We start from the raw sequence: 20,140 nt of genomic DNA on the forward strand, positions 1-20,140 counted from the left end.
TATTCCAAAATCCTTGCCTCCTGCCATGCCACTCCTGCAGGGGAGTGAAGAGGCCTTTGCTGGCATCCCTGAAGATGCAAACCTCTACACCAAGGCCAATATTTGTCTATTTGCCAAAGAGATCAGCAGAGTGTCTGACCTGATAACAGCCCAGCAGCACCTGCCTACAGTCGCAAGCCATTTCTGGGAGAAGACAACTTCCTCAAGGGGAGCTCTGTGCATTTAGCAAAGCAATGTGCCAGAGGCTGCAGTGGCAGCTAGGTCTTAACACTGATTTCTTACAACCTGAACAACAGAACAAGAGCTCAGTCACGCAGTATGGACAGACCCTCCCTGGAGATGGAGTAGGTGAACACCTAGCCTCCTCTGGTCTAATCCTTGCTGCCTGTTACTCTGGAGGAAAAAAGAGACCTCCAGCCATGCCAAACAAGCTTCTACATGAGTGTTGAACAAACTGCAAGAGTGGCCTATTTTTGCATCTGCACGATGTCCCTCTCCTTAGTGCCCCCACAAAGAGTTTTGCAAAGATTGATCATTTTAAGAGTGTGTCGGTGAAACCCAGCTCCCCAGCTCGGGTTGTCTAATACCACATTTGCAATGCTTCAGAGGACAGAGCTTTTCCAAATCCCTCAGGGCTCAAAGGCTAATTTAGGCCAGCATCTGGAGTTTTACAAGACATAGACAAGATAGTGCTCTAGTCCTTCTCTCTTCCCTTTCTTATAACCACAGTACCTGACACTGCCTGAGAAGCAGCACAGAGGAGGTGCTCTGGGAAGAAGTTGGGGTTACAGCACAAGGCTGGACCTTCCCTCGTGCTGCTCAGATGTGTGGCAGAGTCAAAACAAAACCATACAACTATTATCTGCTCTTCTCTGCCAAATGGGGCCCTGAATCCCAGTGCAGAAGTACTCCCTATCCAGCACTGGCAGTGCTCCATAGCAGCAGGGAGGGCCAGGGCTAAGGAGGTGCCAACAAGGCCTCCAAGATGGGCTTGGAGGCAGGTGGGTCTCCCAGACCTGTCCCATGGCTAGAAGTGTCCCAGATGTCAGCATAACAGCTCAGGCAGAAGTCAGTAGTGTGCAAAGAGCCTGGGGAAGTTGCGCAGGGCCTTTTGCTGCACTCCTCAAAGCATTGAAAAAGCTGTCCTGCAAATCCTGAATAAAAGTGAGAAGGCAGCAAAAGGAGCCACTGACCCAAACCAAGGCAGTCAACAGGGGAGAAAGCAGGCCAAGCTTTCAAAGTCATCTCAAAATCCAGTCATCCACCCTCAGCTGCAGGCTAAGACTCGAGCACGTATGGAGCCAAGAGCACCCTCGGTTCCAGCTGGAGCCAGCCTGTCCTCTGCAGTCCAGAGCACTCGGAGCCAATAGTTACCAGCATCTAGATGATCCCCTTCCTGCTGTGCTGAGTATCTTTTGACCTGGCACACGTGCCCACCCTTTCTTGCCAAGGAGTCATCTGCAGCAGCTCATGTCACCTTCAGGGGACTATGACACCTGGAAAGAAACCCAGAGACCCCTCCCCTGCCACAGTTATGTAGCAGGGCCTCAAAGACGAGGAGTGAAGGCATGTTGGTGTCAGCCAGCTCAGGCAGGGAGCAATCATTTCCTGCATGAGTAGGAAGCAAGGGGCCTTCTCTGATTCCCAGGATCACAGGGGCGCAGTAGCTAATGGGGAGCTCAGCCCCTTGCTCCTCCACATGCTGTGAACAGGTGCAATGATGTGTTTGTGAGGCAGCAGCCCTCAGGCAGGCTGCAGCACAAGGGGCCAGGAGCCAAACTGCCCCCAGGCTACATCAGGAAAGGGGGGGATTTCAGCCCTCCACGCGTCCTTGAAGTTGGGCCTCTGCAGAAGCCTGTTGTCTCCAAACGTTTTGGACGGGCAGTTACTAGCTGACATGACAGACCACTATAGGGTTTTCTGAACCTAAACTAACACGGCTCTGATTCTGCATGTACTCATTTACCTCGTGTACTCTGACTGACTTCTAAAATACTGCACATGAATTCAGGGCTGGCTCAAGAACCTTTGTACTGGAGTAGCTCTCACCAATACATTAGGGAGGTCTGTGGCTAAACAAGCATTGAATGCCTAAAATTTCTGAATTTTTGCAAATCATTCACCTACTTTGGGAACTACCTAGAGACTAACATGGAAAGATGAAGTAATCCTCTCGCTGTAGGAGAGAAACAAGATGGTTTAACTAAGAGTCCTGCACCTAGCACAGCCAGAACCTATATGTACTGAACCCTGGTGCTCCAACTCCGTAACACTCTCCCGTTTGCTCCTTTTCCTGATAACATTCACCTCCAAAGCCTCGCACAGGACATGTGAACCTCCCACACTCTCCAGACTCCCTGACGCTCACCCCAGGATACTTGAGCTTGCTAAAGAATAAGCATCAAGGTAAAAGTCATACCTTCGGAGGATCCACAGGGTAGAGCATGACTTCAATATCATCAACAGGTTTTTAGATTTTAATTACCTGTTTATTCACCCAGGAAAGCTGGCTAGTTTGTAAAGCCATGAGTACCCCCCGTCCCCTGCCAAAAGCATGACCTCCCCAAGGCTCGAAAAAGCTGACCGAAGATCAGCGCACCCAAATTTCTTGTTCTCCTCAAAAATCTCAGTGGCTCCAAAATAAGTCTCACAAGTCCAGGCAGCCTGGCTGTTTCTTCCCCATTGGTTGAGATTTGCAGCACAACTTTCCTCCAAGCCTCAGGCTAAATTGCCTCCCAAAATTATCATCCTAACCCCAGTCAGCACATCTGCGGGAGGCAGTGAGCCCCGCGGCAGGCGGGAGGCGGCAGCCGCACTATCTGCCCGCGGGGCCACGGCCGGGCGCTCCAGCCTTTGGCAGCGGCCGCAGGAGGAGCTGCTGCCACCGCCGTCCGCCTCCCAGCGCTGCTGTTGGCCCCGCTGTGGTCTTCACAGCGGCCTCGCCAATGAGCGTGTGTAGGAAACAACCGGCCAACCAACCACCTAATTAATACAGAAAATGCAGCAGCCAGGACAGGAATAAGCTGCGGGAGGAAACGCCAGGAATACCAGGAGCTGCTGCTGCCAGCAAACTCCCTGGTGTTGTGATGTCCTGGTTTTACCCTGGCCAGGGGTGCAATGAAGGGGATGGTGAGGACAAGGCAGATTTCAATGCTGCTTCTGTCCCCGTTGGTCAGGAGATCCTGAGCCAGCAGCTGGACGGCACCCGTGACCCACAAATCCCCTGAGCCAGACCAGCGGGTCGCTACCCTGCCTGCTCTTCCCCTCACCTCTCACCCGGCAGCAGAGACAAACACCAGAAACAGCAGCAGAGAGACCCTGTGCCTCAGCTCAGCCTCTGAAAACACGATCCAGGCTCTGGCTCGGATGGGCACCGTGGTGGATGTACGCGCCCTAGTCTGCAGCCGGGCTAAAACCCTGCTGAATCGGGGCTCCACCTCCACAACCAGGGACCTGTCTCTGCTGTTACACCAAAATCACCAGTATATTTTCAAGTGCAAATCCTTTACAAGCAAGGGCTGGCAGGGCTGTCGGAGCAAGGAGATGTGCTATTCCTCCCCTGAAAACAAACCCGACTTCCAGTTATTCTAGGGCAAACTCAAAAGGTTTTAATTTTTTTTTTTTTTTTTTAGCAAATTCTATCACATAAATGTTAACAAAAACATCTGTACAATTGCCATGATACACTCAAAAGTGAAACAAATAAGATATAAATACAGATATGGATGTAACATGACAAAAGCGGAAAAATAGAAAAAAATACATGCGCATGAACACAGTGCCAACAAAATCATTTTTTATGGCTGGCATTTTTCAGAGCAGTTTTTACTTCCCATTTAAAACATTATTGTTAGCAACATCCTGCTGTACTCTACAAAGATCTATTTTTCTGTCCCTTAATATGTAATATTATGCTTGATAAATAAAGGGGTGGGGAGAAAAGGTTTCGATGACAAAGATGGGAGTTACATTACTTATACAGGTTATTGGTAAGCTAGTAATAAGCAATAAAAAAAGACAGTCTTGTATTGTATTGTAATTCAGGCAAGCACACATAGTGTACCTTAAGAAAGCCACATGCCTCGATAATTCTGCACTACATGAGAACTATAGTACGTAGGACTGTGGGGGCAGATGTATCCGTTATTTGCCCATGCCCACGGAGCACTGGTGCAGCCAATGGCAGAAAAAACATCCACATCTGAGATTTCGGCAACCTTACAGCCAGGAGCCACTGTCTGCTGAGAGTTTTCTCCCATTCAGACTTCTTAAGCATGGTGGGCAAATAATTTTTTTTCTTTTTTTTTTTCTTTTTTTTAAAGATACGAAAAATCAAAGCCCTACATAATGGGCAGCAAGAAAAAAAAAAAAAGGCAGCTGCAGTAGGTGGCTACTGCTGGGAAAACATGAACACAAGCTCCACCGTCACGGTGAGGCACTGCCAGCATGCAGTTCTTCCTCTGCAAACGTGCGTGGATACTGTCTGATTTGTAGCCAGAGAGACCTTTATGCTTGCTAAAGAAAAAACAAAGTGATTGTACAGCTTTCAGAAATCAGAACACTGCAGATCAGAGAGGTGACATTCAGAGCTAGCCCTTTGAGTACTTCAAAGGAAAGGAAAAAAAAAAAAAATCAAGTCATGTTCAACATACTAAACAACTATGTACATTATACGCAAATGATTTATAAATACCTAAGCAGAACGCTCTCTACTGTATACAGGTATAACAGACTTCTAGAGTACTCAAAGGATGAACAGTCCTTGATTGACTCATGTAAAGAAATAAAGTAACACACTAATGAGCATCTGTTGACAAACAGAACAGAATCTGATCAAGAAAGTAAGGCCTGGTTCTACCATTTGCAGCCCCAAATGTGCCAATAGTTTCTGAAAAATACATGCTCATCCCTGGAGTCTCAAAGCAGCAGCAGCAGATTTCACACGTATTTCTGAAGGATGAGCTGTTAATTCCTACTGTAGTGTCAGCGCACGTGCTAGGGTCAGTTCAGGGACATTAATTACAGTGCGTTCACTTTCAGTGCATACTAACAGGATTTTATAAAATATATAAAAACACTGGGGAAGGAATTCAATTCCTGGAGACTTGCTACAGTGTGCCATTCAAAAACAAACAAAAAGCAAGCAGTGATGGAACAAGATCCACCACAGCTGGAAGGGGCTAAATGCCATCCAGGCAGCTATGCCGACCTTCTGAACCCCAGGACTGGGGCAGAAGATGCTTAACTGAGATGGGGAGAAAGAGAGGCATAAATACTGAGCAGTTAGAGCACAAATAAAAAAAAAAAACTAATAAAAATTCAAACAAGACAGCTAACTGCTGCCAACATGTCAGCTGAATATTTCCTCAAAAGGAAAAATAAATTCATGTTAAACTAAAATAATTTCAATTATTCAAAAAAAAAAATTCTAACAAGCGTACTGAAAGATGATGGTAAAGAATGGTCCACAGAAAGGGCGACACTGACCACGGAGCAGCCAACGTAATCGCAACGGCCTCCTCTAGCGGGGATGGCTTTATCGAGCCTGCAGGAAGACCTTGGGGGAATCCCACACACCGGGGTCACAACAGTTTACTCCTGTTGTAGCATTATGCATCAGGAAAGATGAGGGAATTAGCCCTGCAGCTAGTGAAAGCCTGGACACGTCCTGAGAAACTCAGGAGCAGGTCACCTCTCCTGCTCTCACTTTGGCAGGGAAAGGGGCCAAAAAGCTCCGCAGGCCCATCCTGCCCAGCCCCGCCAGAGCTGGGTACTCGGAGGGGAGCGGGTGCCGCAGAGCACCTACCAGCACAGCTCCTTGGGGGGTGCAGTGGACTGGTGCTCAGCCACCCAGGCACAGATGGATGGGACGGGAGGACAGCAGGCCTTCAGCCTCCCTGCTGCAGTACCAGACGCTCATGTTGCCTGTATGCTGCTGAGGTGGCCCTTCAGCTCCCCCCGGGGAGGGCTGGAAGGAGACCAGGGCACCAGGAGCAGCCAGGGAGCACATATGTCCTGCAGGTCCATCTTCTCATGCTGCTGGCTCTAGGAGCAAAACCCAGTTCTGACCCACCCCAGGTCAGGGTAGGCCTCTCCATCAGCCAGGATCCAGCCCGGGACCAAACGCAGCGCACACGTTCTCCTGCTTCCTCCAGGTTACAGCAGCAGCAGGGGAGCTCACCCTCTGCAGACAGGAGGCTCTCCTGTCGGTAGAGGATGGTGCCACAGGGCATTCAACGGTTGCTGCTTTGTTTCCAACTTCATCTCGCTCAGTTTGTGAAAGGATCTGTCCCCAGAGGTGCCCTCAGCTAGGATGGCGCCCAGAGCACCCTGCTGAAGCCCCCGCGAGGGTGCTGCACACTCCTCTGAAGCGCTAAGCACCCAGCAGGAGTGTGTGGGGCTGGCCGGGAAGGAGCAGGTTTCTGAAGGTAGGCAACAGCACTGCAGGCTCTTCAGGCACAGGAGGGGAGCTGTAGCAGGCAACTGGCACTAGTCCAGCCAACCCCCACAGCGGGCACTTCCACAGGGGCATTTTGTCCAGTTTAAGATTCCCTTTCTGTCCTCTGGGGTGAACAATTTGCCCACAGCACACAGGAGTAGCAGGGATGAACAAGACCACTTACCACCCGACACCAACGGGTCTGGTCACAGCGGCAGGTCAGCCCTTTAACGCTACAGACTTCAGCAAAAATACAGCTTGCCTTGCAAGGCAGCACTAAGATCCAGCCTTGCCAGCTCTGATTGCAACCCACGGGTGTGCTCAAAGCCCAACACAACACCCAAACTCCAGTGTCAGATCACAGGCATCAGTCCTAGAGCCGTGTCTCCAGCTCCCTTTGATGAGGAGTTACAGGTCACCTGACATGCCTTTTGAGCACAGGAGAAAGAGTCGGGTGGGAAGAGGGAAAATATTTACAAAGTCAATGAAAGTAGCAAGAGCCCAGCTGTTTCACAAAGTACAGCTGGCTGGAAAGCAGATGCAGAGAAATCAGCCCATGAGAGGTCTGTCAGAACTATGTACAAAACTCAGATGTTTAAAAAGAACCTACTTTTTCATTACTCATTTGCTATCTCTCAGTATTAAAGCATCGGAGGCTGGAACCACAGCCCTAGCTGCAAAGATCTCCTCATGGAGGATCCTGCATGTCAGGCAGGCTGCAAGGAGGACGGACAAAACGGGATCGCAAGAGACTGGTAAGGAGAGGAGAATCCAGCCGGCACGGCCAAAGTCACAGGGAGAGAGCACGTAACTAGCGCACAGAAACCAAAACTGAGCGTAAACTAAAATAACAAGATTTGTTTGACCTTTATGCGTGTCCACTTTTTGGGACTCTGTTTTGGAAAACTAACCTAAACATATTTCAGAGATTTCAGCAGGCTATACAAATATGTTTAAGTATGGCTTTCTGTTGTTCACTTTTTCTTTTTCTTTTTTTTTTTTTAAATGAAGACTGCAACACAGACCTTGCTTCCTTTACATTCAATACCAATAAGATTCTACATAAAAGCTTCAAGGGACTAAAATACTGATTGCAATAAATATCTGCATGGCCTCCTTAAGCTGATGGAGTGCGCCAGTGAAGTAAGAGTAGCAGAAAGGTCTCTGAGAGGCACCGCTGATTGCTTCTAAGTCTACACATGTCCAGATATCTTCATTAACTGTGCGTTGAAACATCTGAAGAGGAACTGCTGTTGCTATTGGTAGTCTGGGCCCTCTTTATGTACAAGTTTAGTAGCTTCATCTGAAAGAGACAACAAAAAAAAAATCAGAAGATGCCGCCAGCAGAACAGACAAGCAAAATTGACTGGAAATCTTAAACTCATGTTCTCTAGGGAACTGCTTTGAATGAGCTGACACCACACCAGGCTCTCCAGATGAAAAACAGAAGCAAAACTGAGTATTTCGAAATATACAGGAGCAGAATCCTGGTCCCACTGAAATTATAGCCAGATTTAATGGGATTTTAAAAATTTGTTGTGCTTCATTTCAGCAGCTGTCCCTCAGGGCGTGAGCCCCGATCCTGCAGTCTGCTTTAGGTGAGCAGGATTCCCTCAGAGGTCAGTGGGGCCGCATGTAGACACTGAACCTGGTCACGCACCAGCGATCTGAGCACCATGATCCCTCCTAGGAAACACTCTGAATTCTTCGTGCTTGGGGAGCCCAATGGAATTCATTTTGTTCCATTTAAAATGTTCCTTTTCCATCATATATTTAAAGTCTTCACTGACTTGGTAAATCTAGTGAAACTGTTACGACAATATACTGCCTTTGCATGGGTTTGTTGTTTTTCCGGCCTTACCACCTTCTCTCCGGATCCTGCAATGACTCATGCACAAATTCAACTTTAAACACGCAGGCAGTCCGCATAAACTGAGAGGAATTATGCACATGTTTAAAGATACTTATGCAGCACAGTAAGTCTGTGGCACCTAAATGATGGGATAATAAAATTTCTACAACACTTTGATGGGGGATTCCCAGCTGCTCTAGTATAAATGAGGCAAAGCGCAGCTTTCTCTTTTTCCAGAGGGATACTGAAGTAATTTGTTTAAAGACAAGGCAACTCTATTTAGAAACAAAATCCAAGTGTGCTGGGTCTCAGATTCTGTCTTAACCCACATCCCGCTTCCTAACTGCAAAAGAAATTACTTGCTTGGAAATAACAAAATGAAGGCCTCTGAACTAAGTAACTATCTCCACGTGGAGCTCTATTTCGGAGACAACAATGCAGAATTCATCTCAAATTTGCAGAGAAATCTCAGCCTCAAGACTTCAAACAGAAAAAGGAATCTAGCAACAGCTTCCTGAGCAGTTTTGAAGAGCAATCAAACACCATCACCTTCAAAGCAACATCCCACATCTTGTCTGAAGAACAGAGGCGAGTTAAGCACTTCATTTCACTGGTAGCATCAGCTCAGAATTTGAGTTTTGCTGCTATCTTGACTCCTGGCCACAACAGTCTTCAAAGGGTCACTTGAGTTAGCTGGTCTCACAGGAGGAAAGGGGCACAGCTGCTGTGCTGTTAAGAGTGAAGTCTTCCCTGCATTTCTATCAGCCCTAATCATGGCCTGCTGCTGAAAGGGGGGGCAAGGGGGGGGGAATCCTGCTCTCCCTCCCAATCCAGCCACGCATTCCTACTCTCCTTGCATCGGATTAACTATGCAGCCTCAGAAGCAGACTTGAAAGCTAATTAATTTTTATTTATGGCTGGTTTTCATCCAGAGCAGCCCGCTGCTCAAGCTCACTGCATAGTCACCTCTGGATGTAGCACAGAAGGGGCAAGGTAGGCATGGCTGGAGTGGGAGTGGTGAAGGACCGGCTCGCTGGTGGCAGCTTGCATTACACAGGATTAAATGCAACATGAAACTGATCCCTGAATCCCCTCCAGGCTCTCTCAGTGGGGTTTCGAATGCTCACACTGTGGAGCAAGCGCTGTGCTGCTCTAGTGGTGTTCAGCAGTGTGAGCTAGACTAACTCATTAAGATTTAACTGAGCACAGGGAACTTGACCCAGAACCACTGTGAAACTACTGCTCTTACTGCTAGTAGCGCGAGCTGTTCAACTGGCTGTTGTCAAAATATCAAAGAGGCGTTACTTTTATACCTTGCTTCCCGTGAGTTGTGCGAGATGAGGTTTCAGTTCTTCTCCAATTACCGAATAAATTGCCACTAGGCAAAACACACTAGCTTTACGGACACTGCTCTCCGTATTATCATAACCCTAGAAAACAAGAAACAAGAAAGGTCACAAATCAACCAGCTTGCCAACATCCTTCCAAAGCAATATGCTAATGAGCTGATGAATACTTTGCAAGTGCAGCCACAAACCTAACAAAATACATCACATCAACAGAAAGGCCCCACTTAGCGTTTGAAAGTAAGAGTTTGAATACGTTCACCAAATATGTCCCATTTGTTAAAGTTAATAATGTGTTCTTGTTTAATGATCTAAATAACATAGGTTCCCAACACAAGCTTGTAAAGCTTAGGACTCCATCAAATACATACATTCCTGTGTCCAGTTCAGATGACTGGATGGTTGGGACTTAACTTGTTCAGTAGACTTTTTCTTCTTATTTTTAAATACAAAATAAACATTCAGCCCTTTGAAAGCTGAAAAGCAGCAGGACAAAGTGTTTATCCACTACTGAAAGTTCTACAACAGCCCTACCAACGTTGCTTGCTCCTATGCCCAGGGGAGGCTTCCTAGCGCTCCCAGCTTGTCTTCAGGAAAGAGTCTTTCCTGACGCAGATCCAGCTCAGTGGAAACTCACATGTTGAAAGCTGACCACTCCTGAGAGCAAAGCTACAGATGGAGACTAATTTTGCAGCAAAATGGCCTAATGGTTAGCTCACTCAGGATATGAAACCTTAAATTTTCTTTTGTGAAGTGTAATGTGCACCTCGGATGGAATAGCAGTATCCAGGCATTAGAAATAGCAAAAAGTCATCATCATAATGGATTATTTTCCAGCCTTTTAAAAGCATTGTGCATTAACACTGCATAGCCGTGCTACACATGTGTTAGTCCATTAGACAAACTGATTCTGTAGCTGCAAGCTTTTTGATTACCTATGAGGCAGGAACCACCATGAGAAAGAGCATGAAAGGCCACAGAAGGTGTGCCAGACCTTAGGCATCTACGGGAGAGCTCAAACTAGCCACGAGGTCACTTGACAGCTCATGACATCAGTTCTGTACTCAGGCAGTGATTTATCACTAAGCTGCGATCCCAAGAGAAATACACCGATCACTCCAGCATGCTGGACGCTGCTTCCTCTGGACGCAGGGTGACCTCTGCCAGGAGAGCTGAGAGGACAGACCCTGCTCAGCTGGGGGTAGGGCTGTCGGGCTGCCCACCAGCAAAACCCCAGCAGGTAGGCTAGCAAGGCAGACTAGTCACCCCAAGGCAGCCAGGGCTTATCACGGAAACAACACCTACGGGCCTGGGCTCTCCATGCAGAAGGAAAGCTTGCCCTAGGCTGGGGCTGGTCCCTCAGAGCTTCCGTGTTTCTCAGATGTGTCAAGGGGGTGTGGGATAAATAAGTTACCCAAGGCCAAGAGAGCCTTCGCTGACCCTACGGCTGAAATCGCCAGCTCCTCCAGCAGCCTGAGTCAGAGGCAGCGCCGCACAGCCTCACCCTCCCAATGCGCCCTGACAGCCGCCATCGCCCAAGCCGGGCTGTGCTATGTGTCCCGACGGCTCCTCTCTACAGGTACAGAAGGGGGAGATCTGCTACAGAAGGTGACCCTTGTCTTTGTGGGCCCCTAATCCAGACCCCCTGGGCTCCCTCCCTACTCTGCACCTCACAGCGCTTCTCAGCTCTGCCAAGTCCAGACCAGGACAACCCCATGTCCCCAAAGCTTAGCTTTCAGGCAAAGAAGGCACACTAAGGGAGGTGCAAGGTGCTCCGAGCAGGAGCCGGCTGGGATGATTAGAGACCAGGACCTGGCACGCTCTGCAGACTACAACCATGGTCAGTCTGGAGGCAGCCCTGAAGGCAAAGGCCACTGTCACGAGAAACCCTTGTCAAAACAGCAGCAGGGGGTGGGATGCCTCATTCCTTTTGCAGCACTTGCATACCACCAAAAGCTTTAGCGCAGGCCTATCAGTGCCCTGTCTCTGCCCCCGCGCTGCACTCCAGCCACTAGGTAACACGGCCAGGCCTCTTCTCGCTTTCCTGCCTTAAGGTTGCATTCCTTGCATTTCCTGCCTTAAGGCCTGCTGCAGCAGGAGATGTGGACAGCGCCTCATCCCGCAGCGGCCTGGTATGCTGCCAGGGCACAGCTTCTGGGAAGGGGCCCAGGCTTTCGCCAGGCTCAGAGGACTATGAGCGCTACGACTAACTGCAGCTACAGCAGCAAAACAACAAGGGGCTGTCAGGTTTAGTTCCGTCTTTCACCAATACAAGATGTTTCTACTCCAGGCTGGCTGCTTGTACAGCTACGATTGCTGCCTCTGCAGGGTGGGTTTCCCGAAAGAGCCAGAGCTGTGACCAAGGACCCTGCAATGCTCCCACCAAACCCACCTAGAGTGCTGCGCAGCAGTCTGCCTTGTTCTTGCCTTGCCCCTCATCTAGAAACTCGGGCCAGAGAGATGCCACTCGGGGCTGCTGAGCTGCGCACATGCATTCACACTACCACTATTTGACACTTCTCATCATTTAGTCACTCCATTACCCTCACCTAGGTAAACAGCTGTGCAGGTGATTTGCTCTGCACAAAATCTTTCAGCCTGAAGGATCCTAAAGCACTTAAACAGAAGGCGTGGATTCACATAATCACTATGAGTTTCTAACGCATGGAAACATTCACCAGCAGCTCTGAGATTAGTAGTCACAAACTAGGCTCCAAAACAGTATTTAAAACAGAGAAGCAATGTAATAAATACAACTGTGCTCTTTTCAAAGGCACACTGCTCCAGAACTTTTCTGGTGCATTGAGGCTAGTCCAAATTTATTTCCCAGTGATTACAGCTAAAAACTCTTCACAATGAAAGTGAAGATCAAAACAGAATTGCCCAATTCCCAGAGGCTGGGATTTAAGAGAAGAATTGCAAGAGCGGACATTACACCAAAGATGGGACAAATGCTGCAATGCACAAGAGGAATTTCTGACTTTGCTCTTGTCCTTCAGCTTTCTAGGCTCACTATAAGGAGGTTTCTTTATACCAGTTCTCCAGTGAAAGTCTTACCCACCAAAACACGCCGCCCCCTTCACACTGACCAATTTGTTCCTGTCATAATCCCTCCCCAACGCACACACACACATATTATTTCTCCTCTCTTCTTGCTGCTATCTAATTTCCATCTCGCTTCCACCCTTATTCCAGTCCCTAGCACTGCCAAGCTGCTTGTGCACGGGAAGAGAATACAATTCCAATACAGCCAGCACTGAAAGCTAAATTCACATTGTAAGACCAAGCCTTAGCACTGGCAAAAATACAGCTCCCCACTCAGCTTGAGAGAGGGTTGTGAAAGAGGCTGAATGCAAGTCAGGAATTTGGTCCCCTGATTTCAGAGAGAAAGGAGGAAGGACTATCCAGCCTGCAGGGATTCAAATTCAAATGCAAAGTACAATCAAAATGCAGAACAGCTCAGCAGAACAAAAGGAGACTGCAAGATGTGCTGCTTGGGGTGTGCTGTAACTGCACAACAGGTAGCTAATCCCTGCTCAGTAAGTTTATTGTATGGCTGCTACTGACTTCTTTAGGAGCCTGGCCAAGGCTTCTAACTGTGGAATGCCAACACAGGAATCTGAGTTTTCCTCTCCTTCTCCTTAATGCATTAAAACAATATCAAAAACTCAAAGATATAAAAACTTAGAGGGATTAAAACTAATTTACCAGAATCTGACCCAGAGGGTCCATCGTTCTCTCAGGTTACACGCCTTAAATATTAATCAATCATGCTTTGTGCTTGGGAGCATATGTGACATGAGATTCTGTACCTGTAACAATCCAGGAATAATATCAGGAAGGAGCTGATGCAACGATTCCTTAGAAATCCTCTCAATGACTTTTGTCTGCATTTTGATGGCAGCTAAGTTAATTGGATAATCTGCAGTTTGAATGATGGGGCAAAGCACTTTGATGCACTGCTCCGGGTGGATGGAACTAGCCAGGGTAGAAGCAGCTTCCTCAGCAGCTCTGACGACCTGGAATGAGAGCAGAACAAAACCTTACATTAATGAGTTCATACTTCACAGCCAAACTAGGAATGACTGCCAGGAAACACTCAGGGATGTTCATTAACGGATCCACAGGAGGCTCTGCTGAGAAGCAATCAACTTGGAGAATTAGTGTCCTTTGCCTCCAGTGACATATTTGTTCCAAGTAGACAGCAAAGAGGAAATCATATCACTTAAAGTAACTGTGTCAAAGCTGTGGTTAGTTTGAAAGAGTCTAACATCCCACTCTAAGCCAGGAAAGATGGGTACCTCCCATAGAGGGGAAGCAAGTAGATAACTTCTCTCCAGCCACTGTCAGGAAACATGCTTAGATTTAAATACTAGATTTAGCTCCTTAAACATTATAATTAACAAGAACCAGTGTAGCGCACTCTAACATGCACCTGACTTGCTGAGTGCTTGGATGCCCAAGCAGAGACACCTGTGCCCACGAAGATGTGTCCTGCCACTTCCCACCTAAGCTCTGCTGTAATCAAACCCACGCTATAGAGGCAAACAAGCTTTCAGATGTCCCTGACCAGATAGCTGTGCTCTGAGCACATTTATCACACTAAGGCAGCACTGCAATCACAGTAGAGCACGGGAGAAAGTAGTAGTAGAAACAGTGGTAGCATTTCCATTTTGCAATTAGCCTACGCTTCACAGTGAAGAAGAGGGAGACCTGGATTCAACTCTGTTCTTAGCCTCAGGGAAGGTAAATCCAGATCTTTCACTCTTTACTCCAGTGCGTAGGACAGCTATCTGGGAGAGGAAAGACCAGATTTTGGTCTCCCCTCCTGTAAGAGTTTATTCATTTTACATTCCACAGTAACCGGACAAAAAAGGCAGAATGGGAAGGCAGGTTTCCTCCTTTCAAGTGTCTGTGCTAACTGCCAGGCCATAAAGTCACATTTCCCCTTGGTTGCCTTCCTCCTGGCCACAAACCACATACTCCTTGCTCACCATATTCCTGATTCAGTACAAAGGGTAGAGAATGCTTTTACCCATCTCTTCCCACTCCCCAATTCTTGTTGTGTTTACCATCAAGGGTGGGAATATCAGAGTGGCAGGGGTGCCCTAACGGACAGAATTAAATCAGACACCTCAGCTCTAGGAAAGATTCACACATCTTTGTGCTTAGCATTTCCTGGCTAGCCCCAGGCAGCCCCCAGCTCCAAGCCTAGCAGCACCACATAGCCTGTGAAGGCACCTCCTTCTCTTTCCTGACTGCATGGGAAGCTCAGGTGCCTAACACAGGTCCTCTAACTCATCCCAAGCCAGAGACTGTGGGTGTCAATCAAGTCACAGGTCTCCCATTACTCAGGCTCAAACCACAGCTGCTGCTGGACTCTCCTTTCCCCTCTTCCACACACTATCATGGTATCAAACTCAGATTTCTCTTTGACCAAGGCTACAGCCCGTAGACAGGTCTGTGGCTCATCATGGCTACAACACAATCATTACTCTTTTACTTATATTGATAGCTGCCTCACTGAAACAGCTGCAGCTCAGGTGTGCATCTGAGAAACAACAAAACTCATCCACTTCTCTTGGCATCCTCCAAAGCAAACCTGACAATGAAAGTTATCTAAGATACCTCACGTAGTACAAATACTGCATGCGGGCAAGGTGCAGCCAGGATTACGAAGCAGACATGAGAAACCTCGATTGCTTCTGTATCAGTGCCCCTTTTACAGGAGAAAAGATCTAATGCCATAGTTTGGTACCGCAGCATTGAATTGCTGGCATGGATAAAGTCAGGAGTTCCCAGGTGGTCTCTATTGAATCTGAGGAGATTTCCTTTAAAGGAATCCACTTCTTGGCACAGCAGCTTTTGACATAGCCTTTCCCAGTGCTGAAAAACCAGTAGCATCAAGCTTTCTGCAAACAATGCAATGGAATTACAAGAAGGCCCAGAAAACTTGTAATCAACTTAACATTCATGAGTAAGTCCTTTTTGCTTAAAAAAAAAAAAAAAAAAAAAAAAAAAAAACCCACGTAACTATTTGGACACAGGCTGCTTGGGATTTTACTTTGCTACAACTCCAAATACTGTTAGTACATGTTTTCACAGACACTCTGAAAAAGAAAAGTTTGAACATATATCACAATGTACTAAAAGCTTTTTTTTTTTTTTTTTTTTTTTTTTTAAAATCCTCCTGATACCTTAGAAGCAACAATATTTTAGTAAGCACTTCAGGAGAGATTCTGATCTCAAATACAGTACTGTAAATTTGGAGTAGGTGAAAAAAAACAATAAGCAATTCTAGTTGGGCTTTAGCCCTGCATTAAAGATTACCATGAACATTTAAGTTGCAGGTATGAGGCAAGCGTATTAGAAAACCTTCAAAAGCCTGTTGCTAATTCCAAGCGCAAGGGGTTAATATGGCTGTAATTTTTCACAAAATGAGCCAGAGTTCAAATAGCAAAGGCCATACAGATTTTGCACACCATAAGCTCATCAAGAGAAGTTGTAAGTGTGCCAGATTATTTGTGCCTGTGCAAGTCCTCCTTTCACCAAACCTGCCTCTTTCTAGCAAGGATCTGACTGCATTTGCACAGCAGGGTGGTACTTCAGATCACTTCACCATGAAGTGCATTTCCTCTAAATACAGAAGGGCATATTACAGAATACGTGTCCAGTGGACTTCCTGCTGATAACTACCTTGTAAATGGGACAACATCAAGGAGATTTCCAAGTCTTGTGCGAGCACATCTGGCAGGCAGTATCTCCATCTAAGCCACGCTTCGGCAAGCCCCTTAAGCATATGTTTAACTTTAATAACATGCTTAACTCTCACTGACGTCAATGGGATTCAGGCATGTGCTTACATGCTTGCCTGAATCGGAGCTTCTGCAGGTAACCAGCTCCCTGCTCCACTGGGAAGGAACAGCAGGGGACAGAAGGGAGGATGGGCTGGGGCAGGACCAGCCGAGAGCAAGCCAAAAGGACAAGCTCTGCCCTCGTTGATCTTTGCTGGGACAGAAAGCTGAAATGCAACCATTCTGCATTTCCAGCAACAGCCCCGTCCAGGTCTTTTCTTCTGGCTTTGACAGAACAAAGCACTTGGCCACCCAGACAGGGACCCTGCATCCACAAGGGAGAGAACGGCTCTGGGTACTTACATGGTGCTCTCAAGGAGTCACATTCAGCTAGCAATGCCAGAGAAACCAGCAGTGTTCCCGCAGAGAAGGAAGCGCATTATCAAGAGATACAAACTGCCCAGTCATTTGGCAACAAGAGAATGCAGTTATAGCTGAGTTTACTGAAGCTCACTTGCTGTGAGGCACAACACTCATGTCTTGCAGACCATACACATCACATAACATCAAAAAAAATTTTATAATCAGGAATTTAACCTGACCAGCAGAGTGAAACGATCTTAAAATGACTGGGAGAAATGAGCAAACAGCATCAAGCAACAACAGTTCTTCCTCCTATCTTTGGAGAGGAGATCTATAGATATACATCCGGAAGCAATAGGAATAGCCCTATTAGGCTCAGACTAACTGCAGACACCATAGGAGTTAGCAGTCATGAAACGCCACCCTTTGAATTCAAGAAAAATAAATATTGCTCTTTGCTACATGCTCAGACTGGAGCGCTCACTGTCACAAGAGGACACAGATACTAAATAGATTTAAAAAAAAATCAAACAAACTCCTGGAAGAAAATCCATCAAGGGCCAAAGAACACAGAAGGGCAGACAGAACCTTCAACATGGGAAGGCTGTCAGCTTCAGACAGCTAAAAGAAGGGAGAGTATCCTCAGGGAAGCATCATTGTATGCTTGCTTCTTGCTAGTCATTGTCAGAAGCAGTGTATCAAGAGAAGTGAACTTTTTGTCTGACCTAATATAGTTATTCTCGATGATCTCAGAAATGTGAACGAAAAACAGCAGAGTCGTCAAGTAACAATGACAGCTAGAAGCAGCAAGTTCAAAAGGGTGGCTATGAAGCAAGATCTGCAAGACTGGAGAGAGCCTGCAGTGTTTTAAAAACAATGACACTATAAGCTGTGTATAGGGTATATCACAAACATGATTTTACCTCTCAGTAAAAGCTTAGAGCAAACCACGGTACGAACTCAATAGTCTGATGCCATTCAAAGGGCAGGTAGCCCAGGAATGCAGATCTAAGAGATAGCATTTCACTTTAAAAGAAGCAGGTTTTTCTTCTTTCCAAATGCTTACCTTATGCTACATGCTAGAGACTAGATTGAGCCTGACTTCTGCTGGCATAACATAAACTGGATTCCTTGAAAGAGGAACACACTAAACCCTTCCAGTGAGTTCTCCCAAGAGAACTGGTTATAATCCCACCTAATTTGCTTTGGGGAACAAACCATTTTCACCTGCATGGATCCAGAGAGACAGAGGTAAATAGACTACATGTCTAATGTCTTTTTTTAAAACTGTAAAGGAGTAGCTTAAAAGTTAAGAGTCAGACAGTCCCAGGAATGTGTATGAAATGCTTTCTGATTTCTGTAGGAGAGGACATGTGGATGTGCAGTATTAGGAACAGTGTGATAAAGAAAGCCACCTGCCAGAGCTCCCTTTAACGAAAAAGCACATTGGCACCATTGCTGTTCCACAAAAGTTGCTGGATACTCTTTGGTCCACGATTCCCACCGGCTTACCCAGCTCACAACGCGCTGCAGCCACTAGACACACAGAACCAAGGCACCAAGAACTCCCCATCTCTTCAGCCTACTCTCTTTTGCTCAGCTATTGCTCTCAGTGCATTATGGATGTTGCTTGCTGCCCAGTGCTGCAGCAACTTCTCTGTGGTATCCTGCTCTTGGTCAATACGCAGCAGCTACGCTTCACAGACTACACAGGGCATCAGAGTAACTCATGCTTGGATCTCAGCAGAGCAGCTTCTGTATGCCCAGCTGAGTTTACGTAGGACTGTAAGGTGGAGTACTCTGCCCCAGGTACTAGTTGCACTGTCCCTCCGGAAAGCTGTAGAGAATGAGGTAGTGCAAAGAAAAAAAAAAAAAAAAAAAGTAAAAACTTAGAGGCTCTATACTCAGTTGTGAAATACGCAGAGCGCCAGTGAAGTTTACTGAGCGAAAGAACAAGGCTTTTGCTTTGGGCTTACAAGGCACTCGGCTATGTTTCTGAGCCAACTTTTGCCATCTAGAGGTGATTACTTTAAGCCTGTATCACCTAAGCTGCAAGGGTTGGAGGTTTACCAATGTTGAGCCAAGCAAGCTCCCATCCCTGAAGCATTTACGGTCTGATCCAGGCAGGAACAAACAATTAAGAATTGGGTTTCAGAGCAGGAAGTAGACTCAGAGCAATAGGGAGTGCTAAGCAGATGAAAAACAATACGATTTCTATAAAGGATTCAAAGATGACGAACTAGATTAGATTGTTTTCCTGTGTACTAAATATTTCAAACATTTTGAGAATTATAAAAAAAGGCAAGTAAACACATACCTATAAAACATCAACAAGTGCTAAGCTGAAGCACTTGGCAGCATCCAGCATGGACTATATATCAATTAACCTTGAAGACTGATCATTTAGTACTTCTTTAATAAGCTACATTTTGCAGAAACAGACACAGACTACACCATCATCGGAGGACAATGGCATTTTATCTTATAAATGCCAGAGGCCAGTCTAAAAGCACCTCAGCAAGACAGCAAGTTATTTACAGTTATAAAGAGCTGTGATTTGTTCTCATTCATCTTCTTAAAGAGGGTTACAACAAGGAACGATATATTCCAAATATGCTTATAGACACTCTAGGTAATAAAAGACCAAAATTTTAAGATATTTAAGACATGGCACAACATTCTTTCCTTACATAAGAAAAATATTCAGGTTTATAGGCTTAGTTGCAGAGAAAAATAGAGACAGAATCAGGAAATTAGCTATCCTCCGATTTTCACTGGTAAAGATGTTTGGCAACAATTTCCCAAGATAACTATTTCTGTTTTAATATACTCATTAACAAACTCATACTCATTTTGCTGGTATGCATCTGAAGTAATGTCATGTCAATGGTATTGGGTCAGCAGACAGCATCTCTCCTTAGTTACGGGTGAGTAAACTATCCTGGAACAAATGAGTTAATATTAACTAATTGGCAACAGAGAGATGGATCTCTTCCAAAAAATTCCAAACAGAGTGATAGAAATCAACAAGATTTAGTATCATCCACAGCTTCAATTACATTCTAATGCTCCAAAAGTAAGTGAAAAGCATTTACACATCAACCCCCATAAATATTTAGTGATGACTGAAACAAGGTTGACTCTTCACATCACTTCATTAAATCAACAGCATCGAATAAGAATAGGCTGTTATACTGTAATCAGCATAAAAATAGGCTGAAGTTGGGGGGGGGGGGGGGAAGGCAGCAAACTAACAATGAATCTCAACCCAATGTCCTTCAGCCTGTAGCCCAGGGCTACATTAATTTTGAACGCAAGGTTAAGGTCTGGGCTCTGTTATCCTCCT

General features: G+C 46.3%; 1 protein-coding gene across 1 annotated transcript in view; it reads right to left on the reverse strand.

Moving 5' to 3' along the window:
- Positions 1-5,255: 5,255 nt before the first annotated feature.
- CLASP1 (cytoplasmic linker associated protein 1) overlaps positions 5,256-20,140 on the reverse strand; it is a 191,659-nt gene continuing 176,774 nt past the window's right edge. The window contains exons 41-43 of the mRNA XM_068949030.1: positions 13,450-13,656; positions 9,605-9,721; positions 5,256-7,742 (exon numbers count right to left, since the gene is read on the reverse strand). Coding sequence (XP_068805131.1) covers positions 7,656-7,742; positions 9,605-9,721; positions 13,450-13,656 — 411 coding nt within the window. The 3' untranslated portion in view covers positions 5,256-7,655. The remainder of the gene's footprint in view (positions 7,743-9,604; positions 9,722-13,449; positions 13,657-20,140) is intronic.

This window comes from Struthio camelus, chromosome 6, assembly GCF_040807025.1.
Source record: "Struthio camelus isolate bStrCam1 chromosome 6, bStrCam1.hap1, whole genome shotgun sequence".
NCBI classification, from domain to species: Eukaryota; Metazoa; Chordata; class Aves; order Struthioniformes; family Struthionidae; genus Struthio; species Struthio camelus.